Raw genomic sequence first — 23,710 nt, forward strand, 5'->3', positions numbered from 1 at the left:
CCAGCGGTTCGTATTAGAGCGGACTGCGATAACCCTAGGACGACATAGGCTTTAGGCTCGGGATAGCATGCGGACGATCACTTGCAACTTTATCTTGAGAACCAGGCTGAGTGGGCTACGGTATCCCTGAAGAGTCTCTTCGGTCGCAGGGCGATCCTCGACCTTGTCCAGCGGGCCAGTCAGGAGCACACTAGTACGATATCCCTCAGGCTGCGGTACACGGGCCTGTGGGAGCGTGCGATCCTTCGCACCATGGTCGTCCAGCAGACTGAGCAGACGGGTGAGAGCCGCTAGGTCCTGGCTCACCAGAACTCGGATCCCCAGCAAAAAAGAGCCGCCAGCTCTGCGCCTGGATATTAGATGAAGGACGCTGGTGGGCTGGCCAGGTTTTTGTGCTTCCACGTCTTCTCGTGGGCGCATGCACCGCTAAGGGTGCGTCACCTTTTGGCAGCGGCGTCGCTGCATGGAGGACAGCGGCATCGACCAATGGATGTACCTGTACCGGTTCCCCAATCTATGGAGGCTGGGAAGTAAGAAGAAGGATAGCTAACCGAAGCAGTAGTGGCGACTTACTCTCAGGATGCTCGAGGACGGGATGGGAGCGTCTGGCCATTACGGAGAGCAAGAGGAATGCCTGCCGGGGCACGTAAAAATGGAGGAAAAAGTTAAGAAGCAGCCAAATCGACAAATGGGTCCCAACACATTATAAACGGAGGCGTGTATCGTCTTGCATCCAGTCTAAAGTTCATGGTTGACTCAGAGCAAGCTCAAAGTCAAGTACGTTTTGGGTCGAAAGTCAAGTTGAACGTAAATCACAGTCAAATTTACTTCACCGCGTCAGCTATCAATTGCAACGTCGTGATCAGGGCCAGTACTAAGATGATCATGCATTGCCTTATTTTCAAGAAGATTTAAACTTGCAGGAGGCGGTCGCGTCTCGTTCACTGGCAGACATTGATGCCTTAACTTGCTGAGCTCCAGTCTTAGTGGTAGTAGAGCACTTGGTAGAGGGTAAAACGGATTAAATGTGGTAACAAAACATCTGTGCTAACACGATGAAAGCAAGCAAACAAAACAAACAGATAAACAACTCGAAAAGGCGGGGGAATAGGGATGAGAGGTAACACTAAACAATAGCCTATATGGTATAAATGTATATCGTGACGCACATCTATAGATCTAAGTAGGGATGGTTTTGGAGCCGTGATTATCGTGAGCGTAAAACAATGCGAGAGGGATCCACCATCGGAACAACACAGCAAGAAAAATGTCTATGATCAGTACTAAATCGCACTGCATGCAGCTCGTAATTGGAGAGCAAACTCCGTCAATCAGATTACCAACGGGTTTGTGGAAGACACGACAAGTCATCCCTTCACTCCGGGACAACATCAACATGGGCATGCCGAAGTGCCCGGTCTTCCGCGTTTTCCATCTGCACCGCACGCCGGCGCAACTCACCCGAGTCCTCGCCAGCCGGCTGCGCTGCAGTTCCGTTGCCGTTTCCGTTCGGAAGGTTCGTTCGCGAGCCATTCAAATCAATGTCCAAAGCTCGTTCGCGCAGGCTTGCGGCTGCGGCGTCGTCGTCTTCGGCTTGAGCCACTTCGGCGTCAACCCGCTTAAACTCGGATGGGAGCATAACCGCGCGATCGATTGCGACGGGTAGGCCGCGATGTCTCCCGCGGAGCATGACGATACAGACGATGAGTTTTGAGAGTGGGTGAAATGCACCAGACAGAGAATAGTTTTCCTAACCAGAGATTTATCACAAATTCAGAGGGCTAGAAGAGTGCATGCTTACAGTGGGGATTCCAAGACTGAGGCCGACAGTGCCGTACGCCGAGACCAGCTCAAAAACTGTATAGAAAACAAAATAAATAAGGAATAGCCACACGAGTGGAGTATAATTACGCACCGATAGGAAAGATGTCGAACCAGGAAGCGTTGACGTCGTTGATATTACCGCGCTACAGACAAACGTCAACAAACTCTGCAATGGAATCAAGACCAAGGCAATGGCCAACCTCGATTATGCAAACCAGGACAAGCGCCAGGCCAAGCCACCACATGTCGAACGCCAGCTGCCTACGCGCGTGTAGCGCGAGATACCGACCCCAGACCTGCATACGCGAACCCGTCGGCGCGAATTGGTCTTCCTCCTCCGAGTAGTCGTCTTCCTCTCTCCATACTCCGAGCGACTGGCTCTCGTACACGTTTGTCGAGCGTACACTCATCGCAATCGGGTCTGATCAGGTAATAGCACGGTCAGCCCATCTCATCAACGCAGGTAGAAGAGAGGGACGAGGATATTTGGGATGGGGTAGATAATTTAATAAAATATTACTTACACACACTGACGTACATCATCAACACGTACATGACCTTAACTGCTGGCGAAACTGCCGAGAGCGTGATGATTGTGAAGCCGGCCATGCGCACTGCTGCGGCCTGCAGCAGGCCTGCGACAAAGCGGGTTCCGAGCGGGATTGAATCGATCACCGTGTTGCCAATGTCGAGCACCATGAAACAGAACCAGTCCACCGAGCTTAGCAAATAAGCAAATTTAGCGACATATTAATGAAAAGGCGAAGGAGGATGTCGAGGGTATAACGTACTTGAGGAACACGAGCAAGCTAAACAGGAACCACGTCTGGTGCGACGGGAAAAGGTAGATGAAACATCGCCGCGGGTGGTCCAGGAGGAAGTGCAACGTTTCTCGAATCCGGCTGGATCTCGGTGTGAGTTTCGCCATCACCCAACTACACAATCAAATCACTGTTAGCTGCGTGTACAGTAATCAAGGGTGGTAATTATCCTCACATGAAAAATCTCAGACTGGGCAAAGTACGTGTGATGTGTTAAAAAGGATAACTCCAAAGATTGTTTCTAGACTTACAATACAGGCTAGATAGAAATGGTCCAAATCAGTTGGGAAGCGATTCGACTCGATATTTGAGGAACTCACAAAGGCGGTATTTCCAGCCAAGATACAAAAGATTATGAAGAATATCATGGGGTATGCTGTCTGAAAGGGAATCATGGACTGGTCGACCAGTGAGTAGCCCGAGTTGGTATACGCCGATACAACTTGGAATACTGAGAACCTACGCGTTTATGTACTTGATAAACGACGTAAAGCTTGATCAAACTCAGAAACCTACCAGGATGGGGCGATTTTTCGAAACAAATTGGGCGGCACAAACACGCTCGCATACCGCGACTGCGACACATATGGAGCGATGACTATGAAACTGATAAGCTGGACGCCGAGATGGTACTGTATGGGCAATATACCACCGTGAGCCCCAATCCCAATGATACAATTGTGGAGGAAGCAAGAAGATGCGTACCACAGCGACGATCCACAGCAGTGCGTTCAGAGCGCGATATTCCACCCCTCCCAGCTCCTCAAGTTGCTCATTCGTGAGCCAGTGAAACGTCGAGTTCCTCCCCACAATTGCGTCAAACGAGATGTATGCGACCTCCTTCGTGCCCCCCGTCCGCGTCGTATGAACTGTGCCCGTGCGTGGCATCCCTGCTCCAGTCATAGTTGCTGTCCGCGCACCCATGCCCGTGCCAGTGTAGGTACGCGACATCGGGATGGTCATAGTCCGGCTAAAGCGTGAACGTAACTTGGGAAATAGCCTGTTGATGAGATTGCCCAATATTATGTGCGGCAAAGGGAACCCTCCAAACCCACTGTCCTTTGCTCGCGTAGGCCCGTAGTAGTCTGGTGGCTCAACGCCGGTTGGGTGCATTGATTGCGTGCGTGTAACAGAGACAGAGGGCCTCCGTGCACGCCCGGAACGGTAGGTCTGCATCGTCGCGTTGCGCCCACCCATAGGAACACCCTGGTTGGCCACGGACATGCGTCGTCCACGAGGACGGGCGTAGGATTCACGAGTTGTGTGCTTCTCAAAGGGAATAGAGGCCCCTTGTCCACCTTCGAAGACACGATTGCTCTGGATTGTAGGTAGAGGAGCAGGAGGAGGCCGGGTTGCTGCTGGTGCGAACTCGATGGTGGATGTTCGTGGGATGCCGATGGAAGTGACACTGGGGTGATTGCGGTGGCGAGCACCTGTATTGGATGTTACCGACATGCGTCGAGGCGCTAAAAAGAGTTCAGCTGAGATTCCCTGCTTGACAATAGATTTAAGACTCACCGTGTTCCGAGTCCGACAAGCCAGCGCCTGGGTCTGATATCCTGCGCTCGCGACTAAAGCATGTAATTCAACAAAGACATCGTCAATATAAATCTCAGACTCACGACTGTACACTCTGCAAATCCTCCTCTTGTGCAGGTTTTTCGACTTCAGCATGTTTTTCTCCCTTCTCCTCACGTGGTTCCTCAGAGTCTTGACTCGTCTTCCCTTCTGATGAAGAGCTCATCGGTTCGTTCGTATAACGAAGTGTATCGCTGAATCTTCGGCTGCCCTCCGTAATCCACCCGCTTGGGTTGATGAGCTTGGGAGCTTCGTCCGTCCTGCGGATCATGTCCGTCCGTACTTTCTTGCCCCCTTCCTCGTCGGGGCTATCGGCACGACTTTCGCCGGGATCGCGCGAACCCTTGCGGAGGAGCCCCGTGAGTCTGGACGACCAGCGAGATAGGGTGCCCGATTCTGCTGCAGTAGCCGCGGTAGGTGCCATAGAGGCAGCCTCGTGGGTTGCCTCGCGGGTCATGCGGCGTTCCATCGCTATTGCTGCTCGGCGAGCTGCCTCCGCTTCGATAATGTAGTCAAACTTCTTTGCGAAGTAATGCCTGTGTGTACGTTCAATTGTGTATATGCATGAGATAGATTAGGGTACGCACCTTCGAAGACAGACCGTTACCCAAGAGATGACGATCTGAGGGATAACGAATTTAGAGGAAAACAAAGGGTTAGAAGCTTTAGTGCTTACTGGACTACCGATACACATCTGCATGAACAGAAGGGCCTGCTGGAACGGCGTACAGGAGCTGAGGTTGATCGTGGTCAAGCCACAAACGGTCATAGAGGTAACACATTGGAAGAGGGCATCAATGTAGGCGATCTTGTACTCTCCATTTGCGAGGTAGAATATGACGGAGAAGATTAGAGGAGTGAAGGTGCTGAAGAGACCCCGCGCCGAACATGGGTTAACCGAGGCAGGCACGACAGCACCAAAACGAGGCAACACGCCGTGATGGGTCGAGGGCAACGCAGATTGCGAGTGACATGGCGAGTCCAACCGAGCCAACCAGAGAGGAGAAACGAGCGTTAGCGAAAATCGCGCAGTGCAGGGGGCGGCAGGGTGGGCGGGACGTACAAGAATAAAACATGGATCCGAAAGAAGTTGAGCTCTTTCTTGATATTCCTCCACAAGGGCATCACACTTTCGGATAAGGTGTTTCGCATTGAACGACGAAGTGGTTAGGAAGGGTAATAGTGCTGGAGAAGGTGTCGGGGGTGTAGGGGTTTCGCTGTCAGAAGATGGTGTAATAGGTAGTCGAATAGGGATTAGTTGTACTATTAATTGCAGCAACCAGCATGCTCGTGTTTCGAGACGTATACCAGAAGGCAAATAGGGAGCTAAAACAAGGAGTACGGGCACGCAAGGGGTGTGTGGATCGGATATGATGACGAGGGAGACAGGCGCAGCGCGTCTGGAACCCGTCAGCCCAAACTAGACGGCCCGCCGGTTCAACAATCACAGCACCATCCCTTAGTCAACGGCACTGGCAACCAACCACGATCGCTCCATTCTTGGTCCATCAGAAGCACAACTGAATATTTATTCTGTCCAACGAGGATGAGTCTCGGGTCATCCAAAGATGTGTAGCGATTCCTTGGAGAGCGGTTGCAACGTACCGAGTGATCATCTAAACACCATTCAAACGACTTCCGGGTCGATTGAGTAGCGTTAACCCGATACGCCCTAATCCGCTAATCTCTGCCAATCTTCACCACCACATTCTTTCGAAAGCAGCGTTCCGTAAACAAGCAAGGTTAAGTCGGGCTTGGGTTCATTACCGTACCTACGGAACAAGCCTTAACCTTGTTCAGCCCCGACCGGATTTGTCTCATCACACCCAACCAAACGGTATCTAGTTAATTGCCCAAAGAGGCCACATGTTCGAATAAGAATCATCCAAAGACACATTGAGGAGAGAGAGAAAACCATGGGGGGTGTATTGCCTGTACCTAGCGTACGTCGACAGGTGGTTAAGCTATGCTATACTGAAGAGAGAGAGAAATAGAAAACCGAGACAAAGACAAGAGAGATCAAAACGAGGACAACTACAAAAATGCAAACCGACTCGTCGCAAAGGTCGTCGGAACGACAGCGACAAAGAAAGGCGAAGGGAATTAATGGCTAGCGGGAAGGCGACGAAACAAAACCTAAGGCTAAAGCGAAGGGCCGGCAGAGTGGGATGGGGTACTGGATGCGTGTGCCATGCAATGCGCATATATACATATATAGTGGGAGTGCAGAGCAGAACATCGAGAGTTTGACAAGGGAAGACCGTGAATAATAAACAGACAGGGTGCGTGTCTGACGCACGAGTGTACGCATGTATGTACGGTGGCGGAGACATGGACAAAGGGAAATGACAATGAGAGTGCGGTCAAACATGTATGGGTCGGGAGGCCAGTGTCACAGATGATAATGGGATGGATAAAAATCGAGTACAAAGTGAAGACACAGGGAAGGCCTAGATGCGCATACGGCCATGAGAGATCGAGATACTCGATGTCGTCTGAATGGTGGAAGCGTCCGTGGTCGATGATCGATGATGGAAGACAATGAGGGGATGACGATGCGGAAAATATAACAATCGATGTATGCAGTGCTGCTGAAGACAAGGGAGAAAACGCGCGAAGGCAATGATCGTCCGTCCGATGAAAGTGTAAGAAACAAAGTGGAGGGATGGAATTGACAACAGTTAAGCGCGAGCACAGCTCGTGCGCGTTTATGCGGCGACGAGCCGTAGGAGCTTCTCGCTGTTGAACTCGGACTTCTCTGTGATCCGTTTCAGCTTCTCCTCGTCCTTGTCGAGCTGCGCGCCCCGCACGAGCATCGCCATGTAGTCGACCGCCTTGGGTGCGTCCATTGCCGTGTCATCGAGCAGTTCCGCGGCAGGCAGGAAGCCTTCCTCGAACGTCGCGGCGTCGCACTGACCCTTAGACGCTGCCTGCGAAAAGAAGTCAACAACGAGCTTGACGTCTGCTTCCTTGCTCTCGAGCGATTTGTCCACGAGGCGCTTGACGAGCCGGAACTGGTGCTCCTTGGGCAGATTCGTAAAGTACACGTCTGCCTCCTCAAGATTCCGGACCGCAAACAGCTCCTGCACATCCTGGTCGATCTTCTTCTCGGCTTCCGCTTCGGTCATAGACCCTGACCCATCCTTGGCCAACGTGTCAGGCTCGTCCTCCGACACTGCAGGGGTGCCCTCCTCCGCCGGCTTCGTCCGCGGCAGGAGCTGCAGCTTTCTGCGTTGAGCAGGTACCTCGGGAGCACCGTTGGTACCGAAGTCCACAGACGGCTTGCGCGAAGGGGGCCTGCTCGACGCCTTGGCAGCAGCCTCGGCAGCCTCCGGGTTCTGGCTAAGCATCTGGAACATGTTCGAGGACGAGCTGGTCCGCGAGATTGACTCCCGCTTGGCAGCATCCTTCTTATTGAAGACGCTACTTGGGCCGAAAGTCTGGATAGGCTGCTGCTTCGAGATCTTGCCGAACTGCGAAAGGTCGCCGACCTTGGGAGGTGGACGAGGAGGGCCGCCGCTGCCAGCAACTGACCAGCCATCGGGCTGTTCGGGGTTGCGGTCGTTTCCGCGGCGTGATCCGCCCCGAGACATGCTAATCGTGCGTTGCATGGCCTCCTTCTCCGCCACAGCCTTCTCCTTCGCAGCCTGAAGGGAAAAAATGAGGGACTGTCTCATTATTATTAAGCCAACGATATAAACATACAGCTTCGTGAACAGCAGCGAGCGTAGTTGGAGCAGCGACAGCCTTGCGATTGATCCATTTGCGATCGCGCAGTTCGATGACGTCCTAAACAAGGAAAAATTAGCAAGCCAATAAAGAAACCCCTCGGAACAAATTACTTACCTGAATCATGAACTGCATGCGCGAGCTCACTTGCCCGTTCTTCGCCGCAAGCTCCTTCATACGCTGGAAATACACATCCATGTGTGCCTTCGCCTTGGGCGTGTCCAAGATTTGGCCGACCGTCGTGAGCAGCTGGCACAAGCTCTCGATCTCCTCCTCCTCGGGGTTCTCAACGTTGCCAAGCAGCTTCTTCACGCACTCGTGCATGATCCGCTCTGTCAGCATCTGCAGCTTGAACAGCTCGCCGATGAACTTGATGAGACCGAGACCCTGGCGCTTCGCCTTCTGAGCGGCGTAGTACTCTTCCGAGTACAGCTCCGACTCGTCCGTCGTGCCCTTCTTCTCGTTCGCGGCCTTGATAGCCTCGTCAGTTGTCGCCTTGGAGCGCGCGGCGGCGGCGGTCGTCTCTCGCGCTGCCCAACCGCGTTCGAAGTCTTCCTGACAACGATTAAGGAGGTATTTGCGGAATAGCTGGCCACCAGCGATCGGCTTGCCCTCCGAGTTCTTGATGCCATCGTCCTGCACGTCCTGGCTGATCTGCTCCATCATCTTACGGCAGAGACGAGCATACATACTGCTCCATGCTGCCTCGTCGGTTGCCTTCTCGAAGACGAGACGAATGACCTGGATGAGCGTCCGGCCGTCCTTCTCCTTCTCGCTCTTGTTTGCCCAAGCGATGATCTGGTCCGAGATCGAGTCGAATTTCTCCATCGTGAGCTTGTTCAGCAGACCCTTGACCTTACGATCAACAACCTCGGGCGAGTCCGTGTCAACGACAGGAGCCTTGCGAGAGCCTGGCCCAGCGCTTGCCGCGACCCAGCGATTCGCGGAAGCCTCGAGGGGCGCGACAGGCTCCATGTTGGCGAACGCGCCTCCGTGAGAGGTACCAAATGCGCTGCCGCCCTGCTGGGCGTTGGGGGGCCGGTTCTGGTCGCCACGTTTCTCGCCGCGCTTGCTGCGCGTACGATTACTAGGGTGGCCTGGACCACCTTGGCTGTTGGTGCGGGTCATCTGTGCACGAGCACCGAACTGAAGACCTGGGCCAGTGCCTACGGACGCGGAGCGCGATTGTTGGAAACGCTCCTCGCTGGTGAGCTTGCTACTAGGAGTAGAGAAGTTGCCCATCCCAGCGAAGGGACCTGCGGAACCAGGCTTGGCAAAGCCGATACCGAGACCAACAGAATTGGGACGCGAGCCGGAGGGGGTCAATGCACCAGAACCGTGACGACTGCCGCGGCCTGAGCCACCACGAGACATGGTGTGGAACTGCTGGTCAGCGGGTTCAAGACCGAGTACTTCAAGAGGAGGGAGGTGTTCCGGCTTCTCGGTGCAGACCTTCATGAACTGTAGCAAAAAGTCGCGGTCATATCTGCCCAGGAATTATCAATTTCAAGGTATATCCAAAATCTCAGATCGTCTTACCTGAACTTGCCTGCCGGCGCGTTCGCGTTGAGCTCAACCTTCGGGCTCTTGATGCCCTCAGGGTATTCAACATCATTGAGATTTGCAATGACGCGCGCGGTAGCGAGGGCAGACATGGGAGGGTTCGGAAGGTCCTTTGAGTCTTTCCTGAAGTTAAGGTCGAGAGGACCAGGCCGTCTCCGGGGGATGTCGGCAGGGGGAGGCATGCTGTTAGCCGTATCGATGTGAAGAGCCTCCTTCTTGCCCTTGATATCACCATCGATGAGAGAGGTTTCATCAATTTCGCCCTCTTCGCGTTCCTTGGTGGCGGTCTCGGGAGACGGGGGAATAACGTCCTCGCCTTCTTCTTCCTCAAGACGTTTATCCTCCTCCTCGAGCTTAGCCAGCCTGCTCTCCTCCTCCTCCTTCTCCCTTCGCATACGCTCCTTCTCTTCTTCCTCCTTCTTGATGCGCTCCTTCTCCGCTTCCTCGGCGGCGAGACGTGCCTTCTCCTTCTCTTCTTCCTCCTTCCGCAGACGCTCCTCTTCCTTCCTACGCACCGTTTCTTCGGCCTGCTTCTTCGCTCGCTCGTCCTCTTCCTTCTTTTTCTTCGCCACCTCTTCTGCCTCCTTTTTCAACCGCTCTTCCTCTTCCCTCTTTTTCCGCTCAACCTCTTCTGCCTCCTTCTTCGCCCGCTCCTTTTCTTCCTTCTTCTTTCGCTCCTCCTCCTCTGCCTTACGCTTCGCCTCAATCTCCTTCCGCTCCTGTTCCTCCCTCTCCTTATTTTCCTTATCCTTCTTCGCCGTTTCCTCCTCCAGCCGCTTCAACTTGTCGCTCTCGCTCTCAATCCGTACGCTTGCACGCTGCGTGCGGCTATGCGTGAGCCCTGGCGAGGCGGGCGGGATGGGTATCGTGGGCGGGTTCGGAGATGCCTTCTTGAACTTGTCAACATCAATCTCGCGCCCGTCTGGACTCTTGATGGCGACCTTGGCGCTCCGTCCGACGGTCGGTGCGCCTCCGGGTACGAACGCGCTTGCGTTTGTGTTGAGGGGACGGCCTTGGCCTTGCGAGGGCGTTGGTGGCGGCGAAGAGAGCGATACACTCGAATTGTTGGTGTGTCCACCATGTGTATGGATGATGGGCGCGGCTTGAGCTGGCGAACCGGGAAGGGGATGAGGGCTGTTGGCAGGATGGGGTACGGCGGGAGCGGTGGTTGGAGTACCAGGAAGAGGAGGAGGCTGATTTCGCGGTGACATTGCCATGGGTGCGCCATGCGAGGAAGGAGGAAGACCGGAGGGCGGAGGGTGGGGAGTGCCATGGGGACCGAGCGGAGAGTGCATCACCGGCGGCATGCCCGGATACCATTGATATTGCTCCATGCCGGGGTACTATGAAATACGAATGTATCAGTACATTAAGATCTTCACGGAGTCCTGATGGCAACTCACATAGCCATAAGGCGCACCCCACTGCATGGGCTGCATCTGCTGAGGCGGCATTCCCGGAGGTTGACCGTGGGGGTGCACATGCGACATGCGCGGGCTTGACGGGGCACCGCCTGGGCCTGGAGGAGGACCAGGACGTTGATTTGGAGGACCTGTTCCATTTGGACCTGGACGAGGGAAGGCAGGCGACCGTGGGCTGCCCATACCACTCGGCTGCTGTCGACCAGGTACAAAGGGCTGGTAGGATTGGCTAAACTGTGAAGGTGGACCGCCCTGCTGTTGACCTGGCAATGGGGCATGGCCGTGTGCTGGCGAATGTGTTGGAAGGGGGGCGGGTCGCGTGGATGGTGAAGGGGCAGGGGCAGGTTCGGCAGAGGATGGTGCGGGCGATCCGCCCCCCTGGAAGAGCTTCGTGATGTCCTTTTTGTTCAGCTTCAGCGGGGAGGCGGTAGAGGTAGAGGAGATTGAGGTAGCAACGGAAGAAGCAACGCTCGAGTTTGATGTCGAGGCGGAGGTAGCAGAAAAAGGAGGTCTAGTTGAGGAACTGGAAGTGCTTTTGGAGAGCCCTGATGACGTTGCAGTGGCTACAGAGGATTTGCCATTGAGATGGGACGCGGAGGTAGGAGTCGCGGCAACGGTCCCAAACGACTTGATCGTGCTCTCATTTTTGGTAGCGGTAGATATAGGTGAAGGGGCAGCAGCGGGAGAAGTCGAGATAGCAGCAGAGCGGTCGTCTATGGAGCCAAAGGAGACGTTGTTGCCTGCCATTGAGCACATTTGTCAGTGCCACGGTGAAAGACTGACAAAAGAGCTTACCTGCCCTAACAGAGCCAGCATTACTCCTAGCAACGCTTACGCCATCCTTGACGTTGACGCTCTGGCTGAGGGCGCTTGGGCGGCGTGCATGGGATGGAGTTACCGGGGAGGCGACATTGACCGAGACGGGTGATTGGGAGCGAGGGGAATTTGCTGATGGAGGGCCCTTGGACCAAGCTGACTGTGAGGAGAGCTGCGTCTGGATCTTTCCTGTGGCAGTTGAAGATTTGCTCATTCTGCGAGAATAAAACGCGATCGGGGGTCCGATGTAGACGAACAGGCACAGAATCGTATGCACGAGGTGGATGAGAGGACGAGAAACGCGAGGCAAGGGTCAGCCGATTTGAGGGGAAGGAAAGAAGGATGGCTCGTGACGCACGAATTGCTATGCACAGAGTATAAAGGTTCCAAACTGCTGTTTTCTTGGGTTCGTGCAGGGAAGTGTTGTCCTTGTTGACGCTCGAGAGAGACGCTGGGTCTTGTCGAGGCGTGCGTAAGGATATGAAGGGGTTGGTGTATTTTTTTCTCTTCCGCGAGTGGTGGTCGTTACAAGACCTGCCAGCAGGCGAGAAAAATGAAACTGTTCTTTGTGAACGAGTCTATAGGGAGGCCCGCCGCGATGTAGCGAACGGGGCAAGGGACGATGAGGATGGGATGTCCTGTAGCCTACGGCTGAGGGAAAGGACAAGTGCAACTGCCCCGTGCGACCTTGCTCACAAAATCCATCCCCTGGACCCTAGTCACCCCTGCCGACCCAGCCGCATGCATCCCGGCGGGTCCGTAAAACAATTCAGCCACTCCTGACTCACGACAATTTGTAGGCAGTGAACGACCTTAGTCGAACATGCGGCATCGTCCAAAATACGGTGGCCACCCGATGGGCAGGGATATTGGCGGTGTCATAGACGGGAATCATCAACTATGCTGGCCTCGACGCCTCCCAGTCTAGTCCCAGTGCAGTTGCTGGATCCCTCCTTGACCACGCTCGCAAATGTCAGCTGCTGGCCGCTTTCATTGTTGATGTCATCGTCCCTCGACTAACACTAGGGCTTTGCTCGAATCATGCAGAACGTTTGTTGAAATCGCTCACACAGATTTTTGAGCGCTAAGTAACGTAAAGTAACATTGTTTCAACGTGAACGCAACGTGCGGGACTATCTTAACGTGTGCCGTCGCCTCCTGCCATCGTCGGGGTCCTCTGCATCTGTAAGTCTGGTCATGATCCGGTCGTCCTGGCTCACGGCACAGCATATATGCACAAGTAAGCTCACGAACTTTACGAACTAGTTTGTGCGTGTAAAAGCCATCGTAATCCCCAAGGTAAGCTCTGGTTATTCCGTAACCGAGCCCGAGATCAAACTTCCAATAAGCAAATCTGATTTATGTAACACTGGGCCAGTTTATTCATCTCACTGCGGGGCACACGACGTCGCAAGCATGGGAGTGCCAGGCTACCTAGGCCTAGTGTCTCGAGGACCTACTTGCCAAGTATTTTGTGAATGTCAGTGCACTTTAGATCTCCTGCTGGCTTCGCTAAGTGCACAATGACGACTTTCGTTCAGGGGTCCCAGACCGCATCGATAAGCACATCTTCAGGGGTTCGCTCGGTTATCGCACATCTCATCTTAGCGAGAGCAAGAGGGAAAATGCGGGTTCTCATCAGGCCCTTTAGGCTGATCGCTTGTCCTCCCCACGGCTGCTTGCTAGACGCATATGATTTAGAACTCAGTTAACTGCCAATGCCGATATTATACGGCCCTAATCATGTTACAGTAATGCCTGCAGCAACCCCGACACCATCACATCGCAGCATGCACGATAGCTCACCACACATTACCGAACCGCGTTTCAGATGTTTTGTGGTACGCCCGCAATACCACAAATTCCAATGCCCGAGGGACCCCACTCACTCCCACCCCGATAATGGGACCACGCGCTCAAATATAATGCATGTGCATGCACTGTCATCGACATCCTCCGCCTAGTCCGCAAGTCCTCGGGTGGTTAGAACGATAAGAACGTGAGAGGTGTAGCATACAGGGACATCGCATACATACCAGAATCAGAACATAGGTCTCACAAGCTCGAGATTTATTCCATTGAGAGGACGCCCCGAAATCAATTGACACCAGAGCGCCCCTCTCAGCCATGTCAGCCTTTGTAGCGTCTGATATCATGGCTGGGTGGGCACCGAAAGCGCGGACGCCTATGGCCATCTTGACTAATATTCCAGTGCTGGTATGTATTGACTGAACACATGCGCCACAGCTGTCATGGCTGTTAGCTTTCAGCCGTGTTATGCCAGCCTTCCGGAGAGGTTCGGTCGAGCGTCAATAGAAACTAAAGTCAGGATTTCGGAAATTTATGGAACTAGCCGCCCTAAGACTATTGACCAATGAAGCGAAATAGCAGACGAGGCTAGGAGGGAGACTTTCATAGCAGGACATGAGAGGTGTATGTGGTAAAATGCGAGTCGCAGGCACCGAGCACACACCCCTTTTCGTCAAACGCCGAAGTCCGACGCGTCCGAGCCGAGGCTGCACAAAAATTAGCGTAGCCTGCTGCCCGGTGTACCGAATTCGAACTGCTGACAACACTCCGAAGGAACTGACCGACGGCCCCCTTGTTCGTTACTTCACGCCGAAGAGGTACGAAAAAACTCTACAACGTAGCAAAATTCTCTGCTGAACACCTATGAATGCCCTCAGGACACCGAGCTCACTAGCTCTCTATACTACTACTGTGATACCCGGGCAGCAATAATGTCCATCCCACTCGTTGCCCCGCTTTTTCCGAAGGGAAAAGAGCCCCTACCGCCTGGCATCTCAGAAGAGGAGCGCGAGAACTGGAACACTGCGCAAAAGTACCAGAACTGGATGTCTATGGGCATGGAGTCGTGCGCGGCCAAGACCGTCATCGCCGGTGTCGGAGGTGCGCTCTGCCCCATTTTCTCTGTCTTTTCAAGCAGCTCACCTCAACTTCTTTCTACCTCTCTATTCGCTACTCCCTGCGCAACCAAAAAGGCTTCGGTATCGGCGCCTTCTTCTCCCTCATGTCCGCCTCCTTCGCCTACGAAGACCCCTACCTCCGCGCACAAGCACAAGCGACAGCAGCAGGCAGCGCAGGTACTGCCGGTCTCCCACCAGGCGCAGCACAGGCAGCTCAGTTTGGCAACGTCCAAAAAGCGCGCGAGGTCTTCAAAGAGATGGGCAAGGGGATGTACCGCTCCGGCAAGGGTTTCGGAAAAGTGGGCGCGCTCTTCGCAGGCATCGAGTGCGTCATCGAGGGATACAGGGCGAAGAACGACATGGTCAACCCCGTCGCGGCGGGCTTTGTCGCGGGGGGCGTTCTTGCACGTAATTCGGGACCCAAGGCCGTGCTCGGTGGTGGAGCTGCGTTTGCCGCTTTCTCGTTTGCCATTGATCTGTTCCTCCGCAGAGAGCTGCCAGAGTGCGTATTTCTTGTTTTACTTATGGCCCTAATAACTGATACATTGACTTCTTTTAGTGATGATTAACGTGAATGCGTGGTCTGGTTTCGAGATTTTAGCTTTGGGAGATATCTGCTTAGACTAATTTAGAGCGCATAGATGCACGCACGTAACGACCCCACATTGTACACCTCTATAATTTTGCATTGTTATCCACGCCAGCTCATATCCTCATAGATCACTAGGAGTGAACGAAGGAACCTCCAAACTACTCCAATCATCTAATGCTACACTGAATCTGAACCCAAGTCCAAAAGGCAAGCATGGTCATCATGATAGTGTGGTATCTAAGCAGTACGTGGTACTCGTATCAAAGAAACCACGGGGAATAATAGGTGTCGAGATAATGAGTCTAATAAAGATAAAGCAAAATCTAAGACGTAGATGGCCATGAAATATTAGAAGAAACAACAACAGTTCGTGGAAGTGCAAGATACAACAAACAACACACACGGAAATGAAGAAGAAGAAAAAATGACAAGTCCCAAAAACCCTTTTTTCCACCTTATATAACCAAGATACCGCCGGCTCACCGCCCAGCAACCTCGACGACGCTCCAATACGCCGGTGGCTCCTCACCCGCTTCGCTCACCAGGCCGGCGACCAGCCGCTCGTACTGCGCAGTCTCGCTCACGATTTGCGCGCGTAAATCCGACCCGCCCCCCGAGGCAGCCTCTTCCTCCGAGCTCGAGTCCGTCGACCGACCCGAAACAATACGTGCGAGCTCCCGTGCGCGCTCATGCGAGTACGGTCCGCGCCCTGCGTAGTCAATTGCGCTCGGCCCAAACTCAGCAGGCCCATCGCCGTGGTTCTCGTCGAAATGGACACCTGGGGTCTGGCGTCGCCGAGCGGCACGAGCGATGTCGCAGGGGCATGCGAGGTGCGCAGCTCGCAAAATGTCGCGCTCGAGGATCTCGCTATACCGCGGGAGAGACATCCACTCGGGCGAGCAACGACACTGCAAATCAAGATCAGCTATTCGAGTTTCAGTGTAAAATAAGATGAGTTATGCACAGAGAGAATATGCAGCGGCGTCTGCACGACAATGTCAAACAGCCTCTTTCTCTTCGTTTTCGGGTCCACCTCGCCGTCGCCCCTCTCCACGCGGAGCACAATTTTGAGAGTATGATGAATCATGATATTGCTCTTCCGGTTCCGATTTGTGAAGTGCAGCAACGCACACGATCCAGGCAGCTTCAGATCTGTTTGCAACGTCCACGGGCCGGGACCCATGAAGGATGCCGCGAGTTCCGACGCAGCCTCTGGATCGAGGTGCAGGGTGCGCGCAAACGTTGACTGAGCAAACTCGTCCGGACTATCGCCCTGCAGCGGCAAGATCGGCTGGCTGTCCTTGTCCTTGTCTTTATCCTTGTCCTTCGCTGTTGCGTTCTTCAGAGAGAGAAGAGAAATACGATGATCGTTTTGCGAGCGCGCAACACGCTTCATCTGGGTATAGTAATCGATTCGCTCTGATGACTCAAAGTGTCAGCCCAGCAGAACCGCACAATGCATGTAATACGGCAATGTTTGACTCACCTTCAAGGAAGATTGAGATGCGATGCACCTTCGCCTTCGCCAGTGGCATAAGGGTCAGTGTGACCGGTATAGTACCCCCAATAGGGAAGCTTCGCCCCGAAACTACGATGAGGTACTGCAGCTGGTCTTCCCACTGACGCTCGACGATGATATTCTCGGTCTCCTCGGTCTCGTCTTCGCCAGGCGCAGCGATGACGAGGACCTCGCGAGATGTGGTTAGCTTGGACTTGAACGCTCCGGGACGATGAACTTCTCCCTTAAGGCGCCAGACCATGGAGCCATAGTCACATTCAATGGTCGGCGGTGCATTCGCAGGTAACGTGAACGAAATAGGGTAGGTATAAGTTCCTGAAGGAGAAAAATGGCATCAGCATCATTTACCACATCGGAGAACGAGGCAGTCAACAATCGTGAATAAGCGAAAGAGTCCCCGGCCACTGCGGCAAACCCACTGAATGGCGAGCGCGATCACTCTTGACGTGCGCCTCGGGCCCCACGGCTCTCAAAAGGGGAGATATACGAGTGACTCACCCTTCTTGAACTCTTTCCATCCCTCCCCATCTTTCGCCTCATCATGGGCGAACATAGCACCGAACATGCTCTTGTGCTTCTCTTTCTCTTTTTCCTTGCCCGGCTCGTTCTCTCGCTCGTCTCGTTCATTCCCAGGTGTATGGCGGCTTCTCCCTCGCTCTACAGACCCAACATGTCCATTGCCATGCCCCTCTCGCTCGCGCATGCGCTCGACAGTTCGGGGCGAACGGGAGCGCACTCGGTCCTTCATGGCGTCGAACACATTCGATACAGCCGCCAAGGAGAACCGAGAGCCTCGCCGCCCGCGATGCTCATCGTGGGGACTAGCCGGACCGCTGTGGACCTGTGGCAGGCAAAATCAGAGATCTCTTCGGATATTCAAGGGTGTTAACACGCACGGGACTCGTGGTTCCTCTTACTGTCGACGAGGCTCGCGTCGAGTGTTCCGGCGCGACATCGTCCTCCGGAACATCCTCAAATGAAGGACGTCGTGAAAGCGAAACATCATGAGTCGAGCGGATGCTTGATGCGCTGGATTGCACTGCAGAATGACTTTGCCCAAACGAGCCGAAGTAGGATGTCCGGCGAGATGCCGCTGGGCCTGGACAAAATCATCATCAAGATCTGATCAGTACACTCTGGAAGGATGGCACGTCTGCGTGAACGCTCACTTGAACCGTTGCTGAGGCCGTTCCTCAGTGTCCTCCTCAACTCCTCGAGCGTCTGCGCCGGTCTTTCGCCGTTCGACAGGCCATGCCCAACCTGTGACGGCGAACGCGATCTCGAGTCTTCCACGCTAGCGGTGGGCGACTGGACAGTCAAAGGACTTTGGCTTGAATGAGGTGGGGAACGCGGAGTGTACGGTGGCGTTGGTTCATTGGGGGTAGGCAAGTTCACCCAAGCAGGCGAGCCGGAGGGTCCGCTCCCAGGCGGAGCACTGTTTGGAGTGCTTGCAGTGGCCGATAGTGCGCTATAAGAAACGCGATGCCCGCTCAAAGCTGCACTATTCGGTGCTGTTCCTGTCGAGTTGGACGGTGACTGTGCTTCTAGCGGAGAACTCGGCGACAGTTCGGAGGTATGGAGCAGACCAGGAATATCTGTTACTTCTTGTGCCTGGGTCGATTCGCCGCTCCGCGAACGGAGGAGGGCATTGAAATCGACACTCAAGGAACGTGGGGTATGGGCTGCCGCGGAGGAAAAGGGTGGAGGAGAAGACTCGTGGGTAAGCGAGGGATGATGTTCGGGTGAGTCGGACGAGTTCGCTGCTGGTGTTGGGTACGTGGGTGAGGGTGGACGTGTCCGGCTGACCTCCTCGCGGTCATGGAGATCATGATCAAGGTCATGCAAGAGGCCTGGACCAATTGACGCTGCGCGTCGATTACTGGTTGCGCCGGATGCCTTGAAAAATACGGTATTGGCGTAGAACACCTTGCGTGTCTCCGTTATCTCGATGCGGCGCGCTCCAACGCCTGCAAATTATGCACGAATGCCATGTTCAACAATAATTGAGCGCATATATGCAACATTGTGCAGCACAGTCATGAAGCGGAAATAGATAGAAGGGGAAAACGTGCGTCAATCCCAGCTATTCGCGACCATAACGACTTGGTACAAACCTTCAGGCCATGAGGTTGTGGCTTTTCCCTGTAGTTCAAGCTCAATGCTCGAGACGCGTGTAGGTTTCACGATGTTCAAGGTCAAAAGTCCGCGCACCACCGCAGGGGAACCACCTGAAGGTTGGGTTGAGTTGCGTACACGTTGGTTATCATAGGTGCGCAGGAAAACGACTGGTTCGGTAAGGGAGATCGTAAGCGAATTCTGGGTAGACTGCGCTTTGTCTTGTTTCATCTAGTTGTGAAATGACAAGGGTATATGCGGAGAGAAAGGAGGTGATGTCTAGGATGTGTATCTGTCGGGATATAAGGCCGCACGTATACGGCAGGACCGTGCGAGGGGAAAGTCTAGGAAGGAGCTCCTGGTGGGGAGATTGAGCGAACCTTGTGTAATCAGGAACAGTAGGTTAGCAAGATGCACAATGAGTCGCATTAAACCTCCCGCACCACTCGGAAATGGTTTTGATGCGTGTATGCAGGACGTTACAGTCGACGCGACGAAAGTGAGCTCAAGACGGAGAGGTATAGGGGAGGGTGGATCTTATAGCGAACGATGTCCTTCACACCGCTGTCAAGAGAGTATCAGTTGTGCCGTCGTGATGTGATGGAACGAAGGCGGAGCGGAGGATGCCACACGCGTCAAGGGAGGTGCTGGCAACACCACTCGAGGCCGCAGACTGGACAAACGTACCTCGACGTTGTGTGAGAAGGCGGGAGGTTTAACCTTGAAATGGCGGGCTGAAGACGTACAGTAGGCACAGAACCTGCAAGATTGAGCCTTCAGAGGACAGATAAGGTGTTCAGTAGCGATGAACAGATGGTGAACGTCAAGGGCAAAGAGAAGGAAAGCGAGTGACCTTCACTACTCATTCGTTTTTGGGCGCTCAGATGATATTAACGGGCTCTGTCCAGAGTCGCGGCCCAGGGCCCCTGTCGAGACATGCTCTGATCTGTCAACAGGTGGCGCTGCACCTACATCCTCGGATACCCGCATCCGGTCCCCGCACATGGACCGGACCAGCTTCCCGCCCCGTATTTTGCCAGGTCCCGCCTTTGCCAGCCAATCACACCCCGGCTTGAGCCAGTCCCAACCGATAGTGTGCCTTAGGCACATGGCAATCGTAATCGGCCCCTCTTTCTGGGCTGTTCTCTCGTCCGTTCAAAGACAACAAGTACACGGGAATGCAATGGATAATCAATGCATCGTCGCTTTATGTTATAAATAATCGATGCCATCTACTCGTGAAATGCACCCCACATGTCATGCTCCTCCCGGGCCAGACCAACGCCTACCCAGGCCTACCCTCGCTTCCCTCCATTCGCCCTTGCAGCTGCATGATCCCTCTGTCATCGTAATATGGAATTCGCAGACAATAGCGCGTAACCCATGTAAATTTGGAATCCCTGTCCGGACTTGTTCGTCCGATGAATGCAAACCACTAATTCTCCCTCCCAAATATGCTCGCTTCGGCCACTCTGCTGCTCTCTTCATACAAACCGTAAATGATGCGCAGCAACGTAACATTCACTCAGATATCGTCATTGTCGTGTCATGTCATGGATTACTAGTACTGACTACAGATTTCAGACTGGTTGATTAACATCATCTTGGTGTGGTGTTGCGTCACAAGTGGTAACATCAATCAAGATGCTTCGACTATAATAATCCCAAACTTGTGACGTCTCGCTGTTCCAGGGCTTCTGATGAAGTTATGTATCTTGACGACAGCGTATCAGTTCACTAAGAGTTTATTGGATAGCAAGAATATTATGTAAATGTAGGCCTCTTCATTCGTCTGGCAGTACCACCCCCGACCATTCTACTCTGCCGGTTCGAAAGTTTACGATGAGTCTGGGTGCTAGAAACTTTCTATCGTCATATCATGTCACTGGAAATCCATAGCCCAAATCCTTGTTATCTTACCACCAAATTTATCTCGAGAAAATTATCGTTGTGGTATCCGCTCCGGCCGCCCACTCAGGAAAAAGTCCAATATTTCTCCGGGTAAACTTGAACGACTATCTTGACGTGTGAGTAGTCAACATGAATGCTATTGGACCTTGTTGGGCTTCATCAATTCGTTTCGTGGTCTGATCTTGATACGTTTGTATGGTACTGTACACCTGCAGCCACTCGAATCTATACCTATGGTTATGCTGGGCGTGATCAGCAACGTACGTCGAAGTGCACCCTGCAACTCCGACGCCCCGATCGTTAACGGTTTGTACCTCTATTCACCCGTGTCACCGAGCCCGAGCATAACGATGACATACACGTTGGCCAGTACCACCACTGCCCACACCAAGAATGCAACGATAGTCATCATATACGAGTTGCTGAAGTCCATCTTGTCCTCCCGTGGCACCTTGACCGGCGAAGCCGTGACCTCGACCTCGGTGACGGTGAGCATTGGCGGCGCCTCAACAGCAGCGCTCTCAAGCTCCGCCTTCTTGTCGTCATTTTGCGGCACATCCTTGCCGCATGCATTTTCATCTCCATTCGCGCGTTGATCGTCGGTGCGCTCCCGTCTCGCGTACATGACACTTTTAGATGCCGTGAGATAGATGAGCGGGAATGCGACGAACGGGAGGACGACGGAGAGCGCGACTTGGGACGCGACGAGCAGCGTATCAATGCCAGATCTGCCTGAGGAAATAGCAACGATCATCGAGGGTATCAGACTCAGAAGGCGCGTGATGAGGCGGCGTAGGAATGGCTGTGAACACCGGCGGATCACAGTGAGCCAGCTGTTCATAAGGAAAGAAGGAGCAAAAGTCAGACTTACAGAGATGTGCCATTGAATAAAGCCCTCGGAGACGAGCTGTCCAGCGAAAGTTGCCGTTATGCTGGCGGTTTGACCTGAGCACACGAGTGCCAGAGCAAAGATGAACGCGAATCCTGGAAATGTCAATATTTGGTCAATTGTGGACCGCAACAATATAACAAGCCATGCGTTACCTTTTCCAAGAGTGTCACGTATAAGATCATGCATCGTGAAGAGACTTCCGTCGGACAAGGTATTGGGATCATAGAACACTGTGGCAGCGAGTATGACGATGCTGCAATGTTTTAAGTAAGATATTCTCATAAGTAAGTCTAAGGACGAGTAACACTCACGCAGCGTTCACAGGCACAGCAACGGTCAACAAGCTTACGACAATATCGACAAGTCCGTGAGTCATATGGGCCCGGATAAAGGATAGAGAGTTATTGTCTCTATACCCATGTCGAGTCTCGATCTCAATTCTACGGTCCTCCGACATCCTGGTTGCATAGAACTGGGATGTGAACGACTTCCACCACCGGCGAAAACGCGATGCCGTGGCGAGGCTTGGATCGGGGAGCTCGAGCGGCACTATCTCGACCCTGTCCTGGGTGGAGAGGTAAGATCCCAGAAAAAGTGTGTGGGGCATAACGGTGGCCCCTACGATGCCAATAGCTTTGCGAGTTTGGACATGAATTAGTGGAAATTAGAGTAGCTGAACAACCTACTCACCTATATAGACAGCATTAGGCGAGCTTTGAAGGAGACGATTCGAGGGAATGAACCCATAGAACGCCTGAGCCCAGTTTGGACTGACTTTGACAATCAAAACGATAAAGCCAACAAATACAATCCCGACCTGCCAGACCGTAAGCGCCCGTGTCTCTACGAGATCTTCAACGCTCACCAGGATAATCATCGCAAATTCAAAAACCTGAACTGGCCGCCCTCGGTTTCTGGTCGGATCACCGATGATGAGAAATATGAGAACATCGACGCCCGTGATCAGTACTCCAGCCCATATAGGAAGTTTGGGAAATATCAGGCATGTCCCAATGGCGGAGCCCAGCAGCTCTGCCAAGTCGGTGCTGATGATACAGATCTCGGCAAGCACGTAAAGTGGATAGAGAACGCATCGGCGGATGAGCTTGGGGTGCTTGGGGTGTTTGTGCAGCAAAACTCGACAGTTCGTCGCCAAGTCTGATAGTATATGCTCAGCTCAACGGACGAGAGCGCGTAAACCTAGGATTAGATTTGCACTCGCCTAGGCCAGTAACAAACCCTAGCCGCGCCGAAAGAATCTTTCCATTTATCAGTGGCCTGAGTCGCATCTCATCGCAAAGGACACACCTGGAGGATGATGGCCATAATGCCAGCCAACAGGATTACAAACAGCATTGTCCTATACCCAAAAGTCGAACCCGCTTGCAAATCGACGCTCCAATTACCACTGGCTTACAGTTATTCGCAACGACGGCACAGAGAAGAGCATCGAACCAGGACTGACGGGTCGAAATAGCCAACCGAGATGATAATCCCGACGCCAGCGTGTCTCCTTATATGATGAGCTATCGTCCGTAGAGTCGATCTCGCTTTTGCAGAGCCGTGACTTTGTCTCGTCTCAGGGGAGGGGTGGACAGGTAAAGAGTCTTGAGATGACATCCTGGCGAAGAGGAGACACGGAGAGCGCTGAGGGCAGCGCGGAAGACAGACATATCGCGAAAATGCAGAGCATTTATACGATGCACGACGACCTTATGGAAGTTGACTTGACCCAGTGTCGCATGAAAGTGGTCTTGGCGAGGTGTATTCAGGTTGCAGATGACTGCCACGAGGCATCTTATCAAGAGGTTCGGAGCAGAGATAAGAGCCGCGCCCTTGTACATGTCGGGTTCGTTACAGTTCCCCTAGCCCAATGTGGATGAAAACCTAACGAATCTAAGGTGAATGGGTGGTTGCTTGTCCTGAACGAGCTGAGAGATCGAAATACTAACTGAATGAATGAGGAAGTAGTGAGAAGACATGGAGCAGACCCAAGTGTTCG

General features: G+C 53.4%; 4 protein-coding genes across 4 annotated transcripts; all 4 read right to left on the reverse strand.

Moving 5' to 3' along the window:
• Positions 1-1,010: 1,010 nt before the first annotated feature.
• On the reverse strand, positions 1,011-5,372 carry CONPUDRAFT_105356 (TrkH-domain-containing protein). Its single transcript, XM_007771134.1, has 16 exons — positions 5,287-5,372; positions 4,900-5,089; positions 4,811-4,845; positions 4,268-4,759; positions 4,164-4,216; positions 3,351-4,111; positions 3,162-3,277; positions 2,966-3,104; positions 2,897-2,904; positions 2,821-2,835; positions 2,616-2,759; positions 2,349-2,545; positions 2,025-2,245; positions 1,916-1,967; positions 1,802-1,857; positions 1,011-1,750 (listed from the first exon to the last, which is right to left on the reverse strand). Exons 1-16 carry the CDS (start codon positions 5,346-5,348, stop codon positions 1,376-1,378), a joined length of 2,916 nt encoding a protein of 971 aa, XP_007769324.1. The 5' UTR covers positions 5,349-5,372; the 3' UTR covers positions 1,011-1,375.
• A 758-nt stretch (positions 5,373-6,130) lies between these two features.
• Positions 6,131-12,403, reverse strand: CONPUDRAFT_125115 (uncharacterized protein). The gene is made up of 7 exons (XM_007771135.1): positions 12,111-12,403; positions 11,732-11,967; positions 10,919-11,676; positions 9,492-10,858; positions 8,070-9,438; positions 7,929-8,012; positions 6,131-7,870 (listed from the first exon to the last, which is right to left on the reverse strand). Exons 2-7 carry the CDS (start codon positions 11,964-11,966, stop codon positions 6,932-6,934), a joined length of 4,752 nt encoding a protein of 1,583 aa, XP_007769325.1. The 5' UTR covers position 11,967; positions 12,111-12,403; the 3' UTR covers positions 6,131-6,931.
• A 2,349-nt stretch (positions 12,404-14,752) lies between these two features.
• CONPUDRAFT_105363 (uncharacterized protein) lies at positions 14,753-19,637 on the reverse strand. The gene is made up of 10 exons (XM_007771136.1): positions 19,593-19,637; positions 19,349-19,469; positions 18,905-19,285; positions 17,960-18,757; positions 17,687-17,889; positions 17,289-17,631; positions 16,758-17,105; positions 16,236-16,690; positions 15,239-16,179; positions 14,753-15,181 (listed from the first exon to the last, which is right to left on the reverse strand). The coding sequence occupies exons 3-9, from the start codon at positions 19,134-19,136 to the stop codon at positions 15,751-15,753; spliced, it is 2,808 nt and encodes a 935-aa protein (XP_007769326.1). The 5' UTR covers positions 19,137-19,285; positions 19,349-19,469; positions 19,593-19,637; the 3' UTR covers positions 14,753-15,181; positions 15,239-15,750.
• A 1,270-nt stretch (positions 19,638-20,907) lies between these two features.
• On the reverse strand, positions 20,908-23,328 carry CONPUDRAFT_125122 (Nramp-domain-containing protein; the record flags this gene model as incomplete). The annotated part of the gene is made up of 8 exons (XM_007771137.1): positions 20,908-21,618; positions 21,688-21,800; positions 21,861-21,961; positions 22,020-22,341; positions 22,399-22,525; positions 22,574-22,884; positions 23,013-23,116; positions 23,174-23,328. The coding sequence occupies 8 exons, from the start codon at positions 23,326-23,328 to the stop codon at positions 21,133-21,135; spliced, it is 1,719 nt and encodes a 572-aa protein (XP_007769327.1). The 3' UTR covers positions 20,908-21,132.
• Positions 23,329-23,710: the final 382 nt, after the last annotated feature.

The sequence above is a fragment of the Coniophora puteana genome (genome assembly GCF_000271625.1).
Source record: "Coniophora puteana RWD-64-598 SS2 unplaced genomic scaffold CONPUscaffold_7, whole genome shotgun sequence".
Lineage (NCBI taxonomy): Eukaryota > Fungi > Basidiomycota > Agaricomycetes > Boletales > Coniophoraceae > Coniophora > Coniophora puteana.

Excerpts from the sequence above, each read along its gene's own strand:
- CONPUDRAFT_105363 (XM_007771136.1), bottom strand. The coding sequence starts at position 19,136 with ATGAAACAAGACAAAGCGCAGTCTACCCAGAATTCGCTTACGATCTCC. Across the intron at positions 17,632-17,686 it reads TAAGAGGAACCACGAGTCCC|GTCCACAGCGGTCCGGCTAG; the intron begins GTGCGTGTTAAC and ends TGCCTGCCACAG. Across the intron at positions 16,180-16,235 it reads CGCCGCTGCATATTCTCTCT|TGTCGTTGCTCGCCCGAGTG; the intron begins GTGCATAACTCA and ends CTTGATTTGCAG.
- CONPUDRAFT_105356 (XM_007771134.1), bottom strand. The coding sequence starts at position 5,348 with ATGCCCTTGTGGAGGAATATCAAGAAAGAGCTCAACTTCTTTCGGATC. Across the intron at positions 4,760-4,810 it reads GTAACGGTCTGTCTTCGAAG|GCATTACTTCGCAAAGAAGT; the intron begins GTGCGTACCCTA and ends ACGTACACACAG. Across the intron at positions 3,105-3,161 it reads CGAAAAATCGCCCCATCCTG|GTTCTCAGTATTCCAAGTTG; the intron begins GTAGGTTTCTGA and ends ATAAACGCGTAG.
- CONPUDRAFT_125115 (XM_007771135.1), bottom strand. The coding sequence starts at position 11,966 with ATGAGCAAATCTTCAACTGCCACAGGAAAGATCCAGACGCAGCTCTCC. Across the intron at positions 9,439-9,491 it reads GCGCCGGCAGGCAAGTTCAG|ATATGACCGCGACTTTTTGC; the intron begins GTAAGACGATCT and ends ATTCCTGGGCAG. Across the intron at positions 7,871-7,928 it reads TCGCTGCTGTTCACGAAGCT|GCTGCGAAGGAGAAGGCTGT; the intron begins GTATGTTTATAT and ends TTTTCCCTTCAG.